This window comes from Eptesicus fuscus, chromosome 5 (assembly GCF_027574615.1).
Source record: "Eptesicus fuscus isolate TK198812 chromosome 5, DD_ASM_mEF_20220401, whole genome shotgun sequence".
Taxonomy (NCBI): Eukaryota; Metazoa; Chordata; class Mammalia; order Chiroptera; family Vespertilionidae; genus Eptesicus; species Eptesicus fuscus.
Window position 1 is genome coordinate 45016878 of NC_072477.1, and position 14491 is coordinate 45031368.

Below are 14491 nucleotides of genomic sequence, written 5' to 3' on the forward strand. Positions count from 1 at the left end.
AGTTGTATATTTTATATAAAAATTATTTTTCACTTGGAAAATATAATACTAGAGGGAATAGTCAGTTATTATTTTCTGGAATAATTCTAAATTTTCAATATTTAAATTTCTTTAAGCTCCCAGTGGCAGCAAAATTCTTAGAATTTTGTATGAAGAAAATGATGAATCTGAGGTGGAAATTATTCATGTTACATCTCCTATGTTGGAAACAAGAAGGGCAGATTCGTTTCGTTATCCTAAAACAGGTACTATATTCCTTTGGCATTTATATTTACTCATTTCTACTTTCCAAACAAAAATCTGCAATCATCCAAAGTTATGGTCAACATTGGTTATTTTACAGCCTTAGTAAGGATGGTTTGTTAAGTGTCACTGAAGTAGATTTTTAAATTATAGGATGATCCATTTTAATTATTTTCCAAGGTAGAGAAGTGCACAAAACTGGTTATTTCAAGGAATGAATAAAAAGATGTCTTTGTTAGAAAATAAAGATTTCCAAGGGATTAAGTTATTAATAAATTGTTAATTTTCCCCATTTTGCTGATTACAGCATTTCAAAATGATACAAAATTTCCCTTTATTTCATACTAATTTGATATTTTTTAGCCTCTTTTTTATTTTTTATTTACTTATTATTATTTAAATTGATTTTTAGAGACAGAGGAAGGGAGGGAGGGAGAGAGAAACATTGATTTGTTGTTCCACTTACTTATGCATTCATTGGTTGATTTTTGTCTATGCCCTGACTGGGGATCAAAACCCCAACCTTGTTTATCAGGACAATGCTCTAACCAACTTAGCTACCAGACCAGGCAGCTCCTTCTTTCCCTCCCTCCCTCCCTCTCTCCCTCCCTCCCTCCCTCCCTCCCTCCCTCCCTCCCTCCCTTCCTCTCTTCCTCCCTTTCTCACCAGGATATTTTTCCATTGCTTTTTAGAGAGAGTGGAAGGGAGGGGAAGAGAGAGAGAGAAACATCAATGTGAGAGACACATTGATTGGCTGCCTCCCCCATGCACCTGGAATCAAACTCACTGAGCCAAACCGGCTAGGGCAGGCAGCTTCTTCTTTTATTTTTTTAATACCCATATTCAAAACTGAGTTTGCAATGGAGTTCTGAGATTCTTATCCAATAAAGCTGTGACTCTAATATTCTAACTTAACTAAAGCGTAAAGAGGATTGATCTGGCAAAATTTCAATGATTTTGGATATACATTACTATTCATTTATGTCTTTTTCTAAAGGCACAGCAAATCCAAAAGTCACTTTTAAGATGTCAGAAATAATGATTGATACTGAAGGAAGGGTGAGTATAAAATGTTGAGTTGATTTTTTGTGTGTCATTTGACGAGTAGTATAGTAGAGATCTTAGGAACACTTTTTTATTTGGGGGGCTTGTTGAACTTGCAGAGACATCTGTGGGTCATGATTTCAGGTTGACCTTATTTTCTACTTTGAAAACTTTCTGCTGGTTCCCAAAATAGGAATGGGGGGATGTGCACATACCACTCCTTTCCAATAATTTATTCTCTTTGTTTTTGTTAATTCTCTAGATCAATATTTTAAAAATACTGGTTATTGACTAGTGAATTACCTTTTGTGTTGGATATATGTTTATGGTATATTAAATATCACACATTTGTCTTGTAGTGCTGCTTTCCATTTGGACAGTTGAATGCATAAAAGCTGAATGCACACAAGATTAAGTATAGACTTAATTAAGACTTATTAAAACAGCTTTATTGAGATCTGATTCACATTCGATACAGTTTACTCATTTAAAGTTTATAAGGGCTTTTTAGTATATTCACAGAGTTGTGCACCATCACCACAGTCAGTTTAGAACAGTGATGGGCAACCTTTTGAGCTTGGTGTGTCAAACTTCGCCAAAAAACTGAGCATAACTCGGGTAGTGTGTCACTTTGAGGAAAAAACTAACTCCAAGACTCTAGTCGCAAATGTTTCATCCTCAGGAGCAGCAAATGTTTCATCTTTGGCATGCGGCCGCGTGTCATCAGAAATGGCTACGCGTGTCAGTGCTGACACGCGTGTCATAGGTTCGCCATCACTGGTTTAGAACATTTTCATCATCCCAAAAAAGAAATGCCACATCCCTTAATTGTCACCCCCAACCTGCCCATGTTCCCCAGATCTGGGCAACCACCAATTTACTGTCTATAAATTTGCCAATAATGGACATTTCTTATAAATGGAATCACATGATAGCTAGTCTGGTTTATTTTACTAAGAATCATGTTTTGAAGCTCCATCCAAGTTTGATATCATGTATCAGCACTTCATTACTTTTTATCACCTAATACTCCATTGTATGGATATAGCACATTTTATTTAACCTACTCATCAGTTTGGACATTTGGGTTGTTTCCACCTTTTGGCTATTATGAATAACTAGTAGCCCTGCGCATGAATCCATGCTCCAGTAGCTTGCTGCCACACTCCAGTAGTTCTCTGCCTGCTTGCCCTGCCTTCCTGTAGCTCCCTCCGCCCCCCAGCTCATAGCTTGCTGCCCTGCCCCTTGCTGCAGCTCTCCGCTGCCCGCTTGTAGCTCTCTGCCCCACCCTCTGGCTGATCCATGATCCGAACGTTATGCGGTCGGTCGTTACGTTTCACGGCATAACAACCATTTGCATATTACATCTTTATTATATAGGATGCTATCATGAATGTGTGTGTATAAATTTTTATGTGGGCATACGGTTTTATTTTTCTTGGTTAGATACGTAGGAGTGGAATTGTTGGGTCATAAGATAACTCTATGTTTAACCTTTTGAGGAACTACCAAACTGTTTTCCAGTGTGGCTGCACTATTTAACAGCAGTGTATAAGTTGTCCAAGTTCTCCATATCCTCATCAACACTTGTTGCTATTCATCTTATTTATTATAGCCATCCTAGTGGGTTTGCAATTGTATCTCATTGTGGTGTTTTTTTTGTTTTGTTTTTTTATTTCTTCATTTAAATTTTTATTTTTTTAGAGAGAGAGAGAGGAAGGGAAAGGGGGAGAGAGATAGAAACATTGATGAGAGAGAAACATCAATTGGCTGCCTCCTATATGCCCTCCCACCCTCCCTACCAGGGATTGAGCATACAACCTGGTCAAGTGCTCTGACCGGAATCTGACCAGTGTGACCTTTTGGTGCATGGTATCCAAATATACACACACACACACACACACACACACATACTAGAGGCCCGGTGCTTGAATTCTTGCACCAGTGGGGTCCCTAGGCCTGGCCTGCGGGATCGGGCCAAAACCGGCTCTCCAGCATCCCCTGAGGGGTCCCGGATTGCGAGTGGGCACAGGCCAGGTCGAGGGACTCCACTGGTGCATTATTAGGGCCAGGGAGGGATGCGAGAGGTTGGCCAGCTGGGGAGGGGCTGCGGAAGGGCTCCAGGGTGTGTCCAGCCCGTCTCTCAGTCCTTATCGACCGGACCCCAGCAGTAAGCTAACCTACCAGTTGGAGCATCTGCCCCCTGGTGGTCAGTGCACATTATAGCCACTGGTCAACCGGTCAACTATCTGCCCCCTGGTGGTCAGTGCACGTCATAACGAGTGGTTGCGTGGCCTTAGCATATCATTAGCATATTATGCTTTGATTGGTTGAATGGACGACCGGACACTTAGCATATTAGGCTTTTATTATATAGGATATTTATATTGGCTGCCTCTTACACACCCCACACTGGGGATTTAGCCTGCAACCCGGGCATATGCCCTGACTGGGAATCAAACCATGACCTCCTGGTTCATAGGTCAATGCTCAACCACTGAGACATGCCAGCCGGGCTCATTATTGTTTTGATTTACATTTTCCTGATGGCTAATGATGTTGAGCATCTTTTTATCTGCTTATTGGCCGTTAGCATATCTTCTTTAGAGAACTGTCTATTCATATTCTTTGCCCATTTAAAAAACATTTTTTAATTGCATTGGCTAGACTTTTAAAGGAGAAAAGTTTGCTTACCGAGGACTATTTCACTAATATATCATAAAAGTAATATTTTAGACTAAAATATAGGGAACAAGTGTTGGGTTTCAGCTTCCAGGTGGACACAAGCCGCTTCCAAAATCATCTGCGAGTCAAAATGTCACACCCATCCCCCAGGCTAAGCCTTCCAACCCCAGTAACCCCCAAGTTTTTTTTGATGTGGACATAGGAGGCAAGTGAGTTGGTCGAGTTGTCCTAGAATTGTTTGTATATATTGTACCCAAAGCTGCAGAAAATTTTCGTGCATTGTATACAGAAGAAACCTCTCCATTTCAAAGGATGAGGAAACCTCTCCATTTCAAAGGATGCCCATTCTATCAAATTATTAATAAATTTACGATTCAGGGTAGAGATTTCTAAAATCAGAATGGGACAGGTGGAGAAAGTATTTATGGTGAAAAGTTTGAAGATTAAAATTTCTATTATAAGCACAACTATGAGGGTTTATTAAGCATGGCAAATGCTGGCTGCAATACAAATGGTTCTCAGTTATTTTTTTTTTTTAATATATTTTATTGATTTTTTACAGAGAGGAAAAGAGAGGGATAGTTAGAAACATCGATGAGAGAGAAACATCGATTCAGCTGCCTCTTGCACACTCCCTACTGGGGATGTGCCCACAACCAAGGTGCATGCCCTTGACCGGAATCGAACCTGGGACCCTTGAGTCTGCAGGCCGATGCTCTATCCACTGAGCCAAACTGGTTAGGGCTGGTTCTCAGTTCTTTATCACAATAGTTCCAACTCCTCATTTGGATGGAAAACATGTGGTATTTGGCCAGTTAATTAAAGGAATGGATGTGGTAAGAATTCTGGAAAATGTAGAAGTAAAAGGTGATACACCTGCCAATTTGTGTGCTACTGCAGAATGCTGAGAATTGAAGGAAGGGGTGATTGGGAAATTTGCTCAAAAGATGGTTCCAGTGGCAGTCATCCAGATTTCCTCGAGGATGTAGATATAGATTTAAAAGACATAGATAAAATATTATCCTATAAATAAAAGGCTAATATGCAAATCGACTGAATGGCAGAATGACCAGTCATTATGATGTGCACTGACCACCAGGGGGCATATGCTCAATGCAGGAGCTGCCCCCTGGTCGTCAGTGCGCTCCCACAGGGGGAGCGCTGCTCAGCCAGAAGCCAGGCTCATGGCTGGCGAGCACAGTGGCGGTAGTGGGAGTCTCTTCCACCTCCACAGCAGTGCTAAGGATGTCCGACTACTGCCTTAGGCCTGTTCCTCCGAGGGCTCCTGGACTGCGAGAGGGCGCAGGCCGGGCTGAGGCCGCCCCCCTCTCCCAAGTGCATGAATTTCGTGCACCGGGCCTCTAGTTATTAATAATAGAAGACTTAAAATATTGGAAATACTTTTTTTTTCAAATCCCAGAACTGGGAAATGGCCATTAGAAAATATACAAAGGCAGACGTCCTCAAACTACGGCCCATGGGCCACATGCGGGTGTTTTTGCCGTTTTGTTTTTTTACTTCAAAATAAGATATGTGCAGTGTGCATAGGAATTTGTTCATAGTTTTTTTTAAACTGTAGTCTGGCCCTCCAACGGTGTGAGGGACAGTGAACTGGCCCCCTGTTTAAAGTTTGAGGACCCCTGTACAAAGGTGTTAAGATATGTGGAAGGTTCAAAGACTATTACTGAGAAAGCAGATAGATCGAGGCAGCAACCTGTAGCTTTAAGCTGCATGCCGAATATTGGTGCTTGTAAACTGAAGATGTCAAATTGACAGGGAACAATGGACAGTTGTTTGGAGGCTCTTGAAATAGAACCATCAAATACCAAAGCCCAGTACCGTAGAGCTTAAAGATGGCAAGGATTAAGAGAATAGGACTAAGCATTAGCTGATCTTAAGAAACCTTAGGAGATAGCACCCAAAGTTAAAGCTATTCAGGCAGAATTGCCGAAAATCAAACAAAAGATAAAGGCACATAAAAATAAAGAGAGGGCAGCATATGCAAAAGCATTTACCTAATAAGGAATTCAGTTATGCTTAACACGTTAAGCGCCCACCCTGTTTTGTCTTCCAGACGGAAAGTATAGGGTTAGACACTGGTGACTGACATGGCGCTTAGCGTGTTAAATATTACACATTGATGTATAAAGGCAAAAGGAAAATTTAAGGGATCTTTGTCTATTATATATGATCTCTAATCTCTAATGTGTTTCCTTTGGTATTTCAGTTCCCCATTGTTTATAGTTTAGGAATACTGATATCAGTTCACTCTCTTTTTTTTAATATTTCTTTTTCTATTTTTTATTTTTTTTTAAATATATTTTTTTGATTTTTTACAGAGAGGAAGGGAGAGGGATAGAGAGCTAGAAACATCGATGAGAGAGAAACATCCACCAGCTGCCTCCTGCACACCCCCCACCGGGGATGTGCCCGCAACCAACGCACATGCCCCTGACCGGAATCGAACCTGGGACCCTTGAGTCCGCAGACCGACGCTCTATCCACTGAGCCAAACCGGTTTCGGCAATTCTATTTTTTTAAATATATTTTTTATTGATTTTTTACAGAGAGGAAGGGAGAGGGATAGAGAGTCAGAAACATCGATGAGAGAGAAACATAGATCAGCTGCCTCCTGCACACCCCCTACTGCGGATGTGCCCGCAACCAAGGTACATGCCCTGGGGTCTTTCAATTCGCAGGCCGACACGCTATCCACTGAGCCAAACCAGTCAGGGCATCAGTTCACTCTTAATAAAAGTGTTACAAAGTAAAAAATAATCCTATATAATAAAAGGGTAATATGCAAATTGACCTGATGGCCGAACAGCCAGTCGCTATGATGCACACTGACCACCAGGGGGCATATGCTCAATGCAGGAGCTGCCCCCTGGTGGTCAGTGCACTCCCACAGGGGGAGCGCTGCTCATCCACAAGCCGGGCTCACAGCTGGTGAGTGCAGCGGCAGTGGCGGGAGCCTCTCCCGCCTTCGCTGCAGGCGGGCGGTAAGGAGCGAGGGGTCCTGGATTTCGAGAGGGATCAGGTCTAAAGCCGGCAGGTGGACATCCCCTGAGGGGTCCTGGACTGCGAGAGGACACAGGCCATACTGAGGCTACCCCCTCCCCCCGGACCCCCCCTCTCCCCCCCGTGCACCAATCTCGTGCACTGGGCCTCGAGTAATAAATACAAATAAAATATAGGGAACTAGGAACTATTATTTTTTTCATAGGTACTAGAGTCTAAAGTTATTAAAACTTTTTAACCATTTATTATAAAGAGTTCTATTAGTATAAACTCATGGGAAAAGACTTTTATACTGTGCTAATACTTTTTAAATTTTTATTTTATTTTTCAGTTACAGTTTACACTCAATATTATTTTGTATTAGTTTCAGGTGTATGCCTGTGTTTAGATAGTCATATATTTTACAAAGTGGTTCCTCCAAAATTTCAAGTACCCATCTGGCACTGTACACAATTACTACAATATTATTGACTATATTTCCTATGCTGTACTTTACATTTCCGTGACTGCTTTGTGACTATCTATTGGGGATTGAGCTCGCAACCCAGGCACGTGCTCCAACCTGGTTCATAGATCGCAGCTCAACTACTGAGCCACACAAGCTGGGCCAATTTGTACTTCTTAATCCCTTCACCATTTTCTCCCAGTCCCCCAACTTTCCCCCATCCCTTCTGGCAACCATGATAGACTGTGCTAATTCTGTGGTTAGACGTTTTTTAGGCATAAAGAGCACCAGCAGAGGTAACCCACAGCTGCTTGTTTTGCTATATCCTGTGTGCCTTTTTAAATGCCTAGCTCTGGAAAAGTATCATGCTACTAAAGATAATGATTTAAATAGACTAGTAAGCTAATTATCTAAGTCTTTCATAATTAGATTCCCTTTTTCCTTTTTAATAGATTATAGATGTCATAGATAAGGAACTAATTCAGCCTTTTGAGATTCTGTTTGAAGGAGTTGAATATATTGCCAGAGCTGGATGGACTCCAGAGGGAAAATAGTACGTATGTTAAGTTGTCACTTCTTTGCAAATAATTTAGGATCCAGAACTTTAGAAATGTCTATGATATTAAGTTTGCCTTTCAGTTGGAGCTGTCTTCACATGTAAATTTGCAGTGTTATTTATACACAAAGATTTTTTTTTTACCTAAGTGGACTTTGGGATTTGTAATCCTATAAGCATAGATGCATAGCATTTTAATTGTCTCTTACTTAGCCAGTCATAGTTTCAGTTATTTGTGATTAAAATAGTATGACTTTAAGGCTCACAGGTAAGTGCATATTTTTTTATTGTATAATTTAAACAGAAGTATTTGTAGAGCCTTATGTGAAGATGTTTACATATGATTCTGTCTAATGTGGACAACGGGAGTATTATGAGGCTGGCGTTTGTTGACACTAGAGGGAGATAACGATTTCAAAGTCCATCTGTGATTTTGGAAATTTAATTAGTTATTTGTAAGGGATAATTTAACATATACTAAAGTAATTTCTTCATTATGATTGCAGAAATAACAGATGGGTGCTAGGGGAGAGAATAGGAGAATATTCATTTTCTGAGAACTTGCTTTATTTTTGGTGCTTTTCTCTTATTTGTTTAAATAGTGCTTGGTCCATCCTGCTAGATCGCTCCCAGACTCGCCTACAGATAGTATTGATCTCGCCTGAATTATTTATCCCAGTTGAAGATGATGCCATGGAAAGACAGAGACTCATTGAGTCAGTGCCTGACTCTGTGACGCCACTGATTATCTATGAAGAAACAACAGACATCTGGATAAATGTATGTCTGCCCTCCTGTGCTTGGTTAGATATCTTCTCAGAATGCTAAAGCAAATGAAGTTTTATAGCAGACTATCAGATGAATTTTTAAGTTCAAAGTAACCACAAATATTATTTACTTAGTTTTAACATTTCAGATTGGAGTGATGGTTCTAGAATAATGAAATGGTTGTAGATAGAAAATAGATGCCATTGAAATGACATCTCCCTGGCTGCAGCCTTACTCTTGTTCCTAGACACACATACTGAAAGCACAGCCTCATCAGTACCTCCGAGAGGACCGTAAGAGTCCCGTATAGAAAAGACTTTCTCTTTTTGTTGGCAAATTATACCAAAATATACCAGTTTGGGTTGAATTGTGCATTTTCCAGTTTAGTGGGAAAAACTTAAGATACAAAATAAAGAAAGCCAGCTCATTCCCTTGCTGAATATAAACTTTATAAGGTTCACCTAAAACAAATATCTGTTTTCCCTTCAACTGTTAGAATATTTTCCTTTGGAAAAAAATGTTAAAAATTTTTTCCTCATAATTTCTGTAATAAGATTTATATCCTTAAATAAGCCTCATGCTATGTTTCAAGGATTACAGAAATGATGAGTAAGAAAAAGCTTTTGGCATTTTTTTCTCCATTTGGAAACATTTATTTCTCAATGCATGAAGTCTTTGACTTAAATAAGATAAATCTGAAATGCCTAGGCAAAATCATAATTGTAAATATACCATAGCCCCTAGCACCATCAGTTATTTATACTTCAGAATATGCTTATCAAGTCTTTCTCTAGCTTAATTTAATTGTTTACGTAGTATTTCATTAATCTGTATAGTAAATTAAGCTATTCATTTTACAGATCCATGACATCTTTCATGTTTTTCCCCAAAGTCATGAAGATGAAATTGAATTTATTTTTGCCTCTGAATGCAAAACAGGTTTTCGTCATTTATATAAAATTACATCAATTTTAAAGGAGAGCAAATATAAACGATCCAGTGGTGGGCTACCTGCCCCAAGTAAGAAATCCTTTTTTACTTAAAAAAGAAAAAATGATGGGAGCAGAAGGTGGGAGGGGCAGGGGTAATGTATTGTCTCTTTTATATCTTTATAAGCATCAATACTGCTTCATTAAACTCAAGGCACAAACTAAAATACAAATACGTGCATGTGTAACAACGTAAGACAAAGATGTTTTGCTTTGTTTTTATGAGTATGTTTACTTTATTTTTGTTGTTGTTAATCCTCACCTGAGGATATTTTTTCCATTGCTTTTCAGAGAGAGTGAGAGTGGAAGAGAGGGAGCAAGGGAGGGGATGAAAGAAAGAGAAACATCGATGTGAGAGAGACACATGGCCTGGTTGCCTCCCGCATGCTGGGTGTGGGGGAGCGAACCCAAAATCCAAGTATATGCCCTTGACCGGGAATTGAACTGAAGACCTTTCATCATGCAGTCCAAATCTAACCATTGAGCAACATCTGCCAGGGCTAGTATGTTTATTTTAATGCTTGCAAACCCTAATTGGAAAATTACATTCCAGGAGAGTTGAGTTGGCATCAGCCATCTTGCCTGTGCTTCACAAGACAAAGTTCTTGATAGAAATATCTTAAACTGTTGATAATGAATGATCTCTGGGTGGTGGGATTACTTATTTTTACTTTCTGCTTTTGCCTTAACTGTAATTTTTAATTGGCTTAAAGTGAGCCCATATTTTTAGATTTAAAAAAAAACTTTTTAAACGTCATATAGAGTTATTAGATATTTTCACTAGATTTTTTAATACTGTCACCATCTACACTGAAGTTTATTTATAATTATAGCTCTTCAGATTGATATAATTATGTTGGTCCAAAGTGAAATTAAGTATTGTCAGCTGTAGTTGGGTTGCTTCTTCTTTTTGGCTATTGTGAATAATACTGCTATGAACATGGGTGAACAAATATCTGTTTGAGATGCTGCTTTCAATTCTTTTGGGTATATACCCAGAAGTGAAATTGCTGGATGTTATGGTAATTCTATTTAAAATTTTTTGAGGAACCATCTTACTCTTCCATTTTCTATTCCTATTAGCAGTACACAAGTATTCCAGTTTCTCCACATCTTTACTAACACTTGATTATTTTCTGATGACTTTTTTTTTTTAATAATAGTTATCCTAGTGGGTGTGAAGTAGTATGTCTTTATGGTTTTGATTTATATTTCCCTAATGACTAGTGACATTGTGCATCTTTTTATGTGCTTAATGGCCATTTGAATATCTTCTTTGGAGAAGTGTCTATTTGAATCCTTTGCAGAGTTTTTATTTGGGTTGCTTGTTTTTTTTAACATGGCCTTTTAAATATTCTTATTTGGGAAACAGCTACATCTTAGGACTAGCAAAGTAAATACTACCTATGATTCCATTCCTTTCCTTAGCATATTTTTAAAAAAAAAAAAAACAGACAAGATCTTATATATCTAAGACAGAGAGTTTAATGTGGCCCTTAGTGTGAAATTGTGCTACCAATTCCTTTACTGTTCAGAAATTAAATCCACTTATGGAATTCCAGAAAATGTAGTGATAAAGACGGGTCAGAGAGCTGTGAATAGTAGTTAATTAACTAAAATATTTTGGGGACAATAATATGAAAATGATAACTTAAAAAGAAGAGCCTGTTGCTCTGGCTGGTGAGGTCAGAGGTAAGAGCGTCAGCCTGCACACCAAAATGTCTCAGGTTTGATTCCTGGTCAAGGGCATGAACTTGGGTTGCAGGTTTGATTCCCTGGGAGGCAATCAATCAATGTGTCTCTCACATCAACATTTCTCTCTCTCTCTCTCTCTCTCTCTCTCTCTCTCTCTCTCTCTCTCTCTCTCCTTCCCCCATTCCATCCCTTTCACTCTTTCTAAAATTCTATGGGAAAAAATAAAAGAGCTGTTACCTCAGCTAATATGCATCTCAGAACACCAAGCTCCTGTTCCCTCTCAGTGTCTATTTCTGGGCCCCTCAATTTGTCTACCTCATTTTCCCTTTTCCTCCTTTTTTACTTAGTCTTTCTTGTTCCAAATCTTCCTCCTTTTCCATGATGTCCACATTATTTTCCTCCTCCTTTCCTTTTTCTTCCTTAAGTGGCTATAATGTGAAACAATTAGTACTTGTTATATATATATTAAATAATGTTTATTTTCTGGCCATCAAATTTAAAGTACTAGGTTGCATTTTTATATCTAAGAAAAAGAAAATAAGTCAAAAAACTTTTTAATTAGAGTGGGACAAGCTAAAAGCCTGTACTGTCTAATTATCTTATGCCCTCACCTGTCACTTCCATAGCCATCATTAGCAGCAGCTAGGCAAAGAGAAATAGTTTCTATTTTTTAATCTCCTTAAACCACTGAGAGAGCCTTATCTGCCAAGACAAAATCTCATAAAGACAAATGGTGCATGTTGGCATTTGATATGGTAATACCAATATATTTTTAGCAAGTGAAGAACAATTATATTAAAATTTTCCTCCTTAAGTAGTTTGTTGCATTTCTAGAAGAAATGCCTTGTGGACCTATTAGACTTCATTTGTCTAACCAAAGGTCTGTGAATGCAGGTGCTTTTGAGTTCTTTTCTGGCTTTGCCATGAGAACCAATTTTGCTTTTTCACTTTATTTGCATGGATCATTCCATCATTATTCCACAGTATTATGAAGACACATAATGTGAATTTTTTTAAACGGTTGACCTTTTTTTATTTTTTATTAGAGTGAACTTCCCCTAACATTAAACTAAACATTTTTAAATGAACAGTGGCATTTAGTATATTCACAGTGTTGTGCAACTACTACCTCTAACTAGTTCTAAAACGTTTAAATTATCCCAGATATAACTTGACATTTTTAATGTACTTTTTGGAAAAAAGTTTAGAATACTATTTTTTATTGTTTCATTTGCTTATATAGTATAAAGTGCTGAATTATTACTATGTTATCTTTAGGTGATTTCAAGTGTCCTGTCAAAGAGGAAATAGCAATTACCAGTGGTGAATGGGAAGTTCTTGGCCGGCATGGATCTAATGTATGTTCTTTTATTCTGCTGATATGTGTGGTCCACATCTGCTATGTGTATGTAGTGCAACTTGATATGACCCCAGTGTTTTGAGTCTTAATTTAAATTATAAATCTCACCCATTTTATAGCCCTGGTATTAGATGTGTACTGGTTATTACAGGTCACCATTTTCAAATATTGTGTTGCTACTTAATAAGGGAAGGGCTAATCAATACTTCTCAAGCTTAGCAAAAATTGTAAATTAAGATACAGTTTGAAAATTACTTTTAAAGGTCTTACAAACTACTCATGTCATTTCTAATATAGAAATGACATTTACTGCTTCTGAGGTAGTGATTCTCTTTCATTCATCTGTTTATCTTATTTCACAAATTTATTTGCATGGATTTCATCCACCATCTGCAATGAGTGATAGAAATTTATACAGAGAATAGATTGATAGGGAAATGAGGGAAATTCACCCTTTGTTGCACTCTCAGCATGTAGCTTTCTGTGGTTATTTAGTGAATTCTAATTTTTCTTTTGCCTTTCATAGTACCTTATATTTGTTTCAACTTTCAGTTAGGTGATCAGTTTTATGAAATCTCTAAGAACTCCAACCTTTATATGTGTGATACATACAGTTAAATTGATGTATACTACCAGGATTTAGTGAAGGCCTATTTTTTCCTCAAATTGATTCAAAGATTTATTGAAGGATTGTGTATACTAGCTACTAAGAGAAGTCACTCATAGTCCCCAGGTGATTGAGAAAGAAAGAAGATCCAGGTCCCAGGCTTGTTTTTGTTGGTAAAAATTGTAGAATATTATATGCAACCTTTAAAGTCTAATTATCACCGAGAGTCTCACATGGCCTTCTGGTTATATGTTCAAATAAAATTTTTTCTGTTTAGGGACCTTGGACGCTGTCAACTGAAAAAAAACAAAACTTATTGTGGAATTCTGTTTTTATAATAAAAAATTATACTAATGTAAACTCTTTTGCGTTCTGAATGAAGATTTAAGAGATCTTATCCATACAGACTATACCAATATTGAAACTATGATTGAGTTTAATTATTTCCCAGCCCAATAAATGAAACACTTTTGAATATTTGTACAAAAGACCAAAAGTACTATCTAAGATAATACTGCACTAACTAAGAAATATATAGCATGCTGAAATTAGACTGTGTTAAGTGTGCAAGAATGGTTGGCCTAAGCTGCAATATAGCTATTATTTTTTCTATAGAGGGTTGTCATTTTAATGGAATAATTCTTGTATTTTAAGAAAAGCACACATTCTGACCATATAGGAAACTCTACCAATGGTGTGCAACTCTGGTGTCCTTTTTTCTTCTGGACAGGATCTGTTCTTAGCTGTAAATCATAAACCCGACAGGAATACTTGTGGAAATGTTTTTAAAAAGAGGCACAAGTCAAAGATGACTCACATGATTCTGAATAAAATTGAGGATTGTTGATTGAATTACTGACCTTGCCAAGGTCATGCTAGCTCTGATTTTTATGTTGTTATTTTGACAGATCCAGGTTGATGAAGTCAGAAAGCTGGTATATTTTGAAGGCACCAAAGATTCTCCTTTAGAACATCACCTGTACGTGGTCAGTTATGTAAATCCTGGAGAAGTGACAAGGCTGACCGACCGTGGCTATTCCCACTCTTGCTGCATCAGCCGGGTATTAATCTCTGTTTG

General features: G+C 38.1%; 1 protein-coding gene and 1 pseudogene across 3 annotated transcripts in view; both read left to right on the forward strand.

Moving 5' to 3' along the window:
• Positions 1-14491, forward strand: part of DPP8 (dipeptidyl peptidase 8) — a 59056-nt gene that overhangs the window by 24029 nt on the left and 20536 nt on the right. For all 3 annotated transcript variants that reach the window (XM_008139112.3, XM_054716123.1, XM_054716124.1), the window contains 7 exons: positions 117-245; positions 1241-1302; positions 7891-7991; positions 8597-8774; positions 9623-9782; positions 12725-12804; positions 14322-14474. In XM_008139112.3, the coding sequence (XP_008137334.1) occupies positions 117-245; positions 1241-1302; positions 7891-7991; positions 8597-8774; positions 9623-9782; positions 12725-12804; positions 14322-14474 (863 nt within the window). The remainder of the gene's footprint in view (positions 1-116; positions 246-1240; positions 1303-7890; positions 7992-8596; positions 8775-9622; positions 9783-12724; positions 12805-14321; positions 14475-14491) is intronic.
• Positions 2590-5991, forward strand: LOC129148919 (peptidyl-prolyl cis-trans isomerase D-like; annotated as a pseudogene).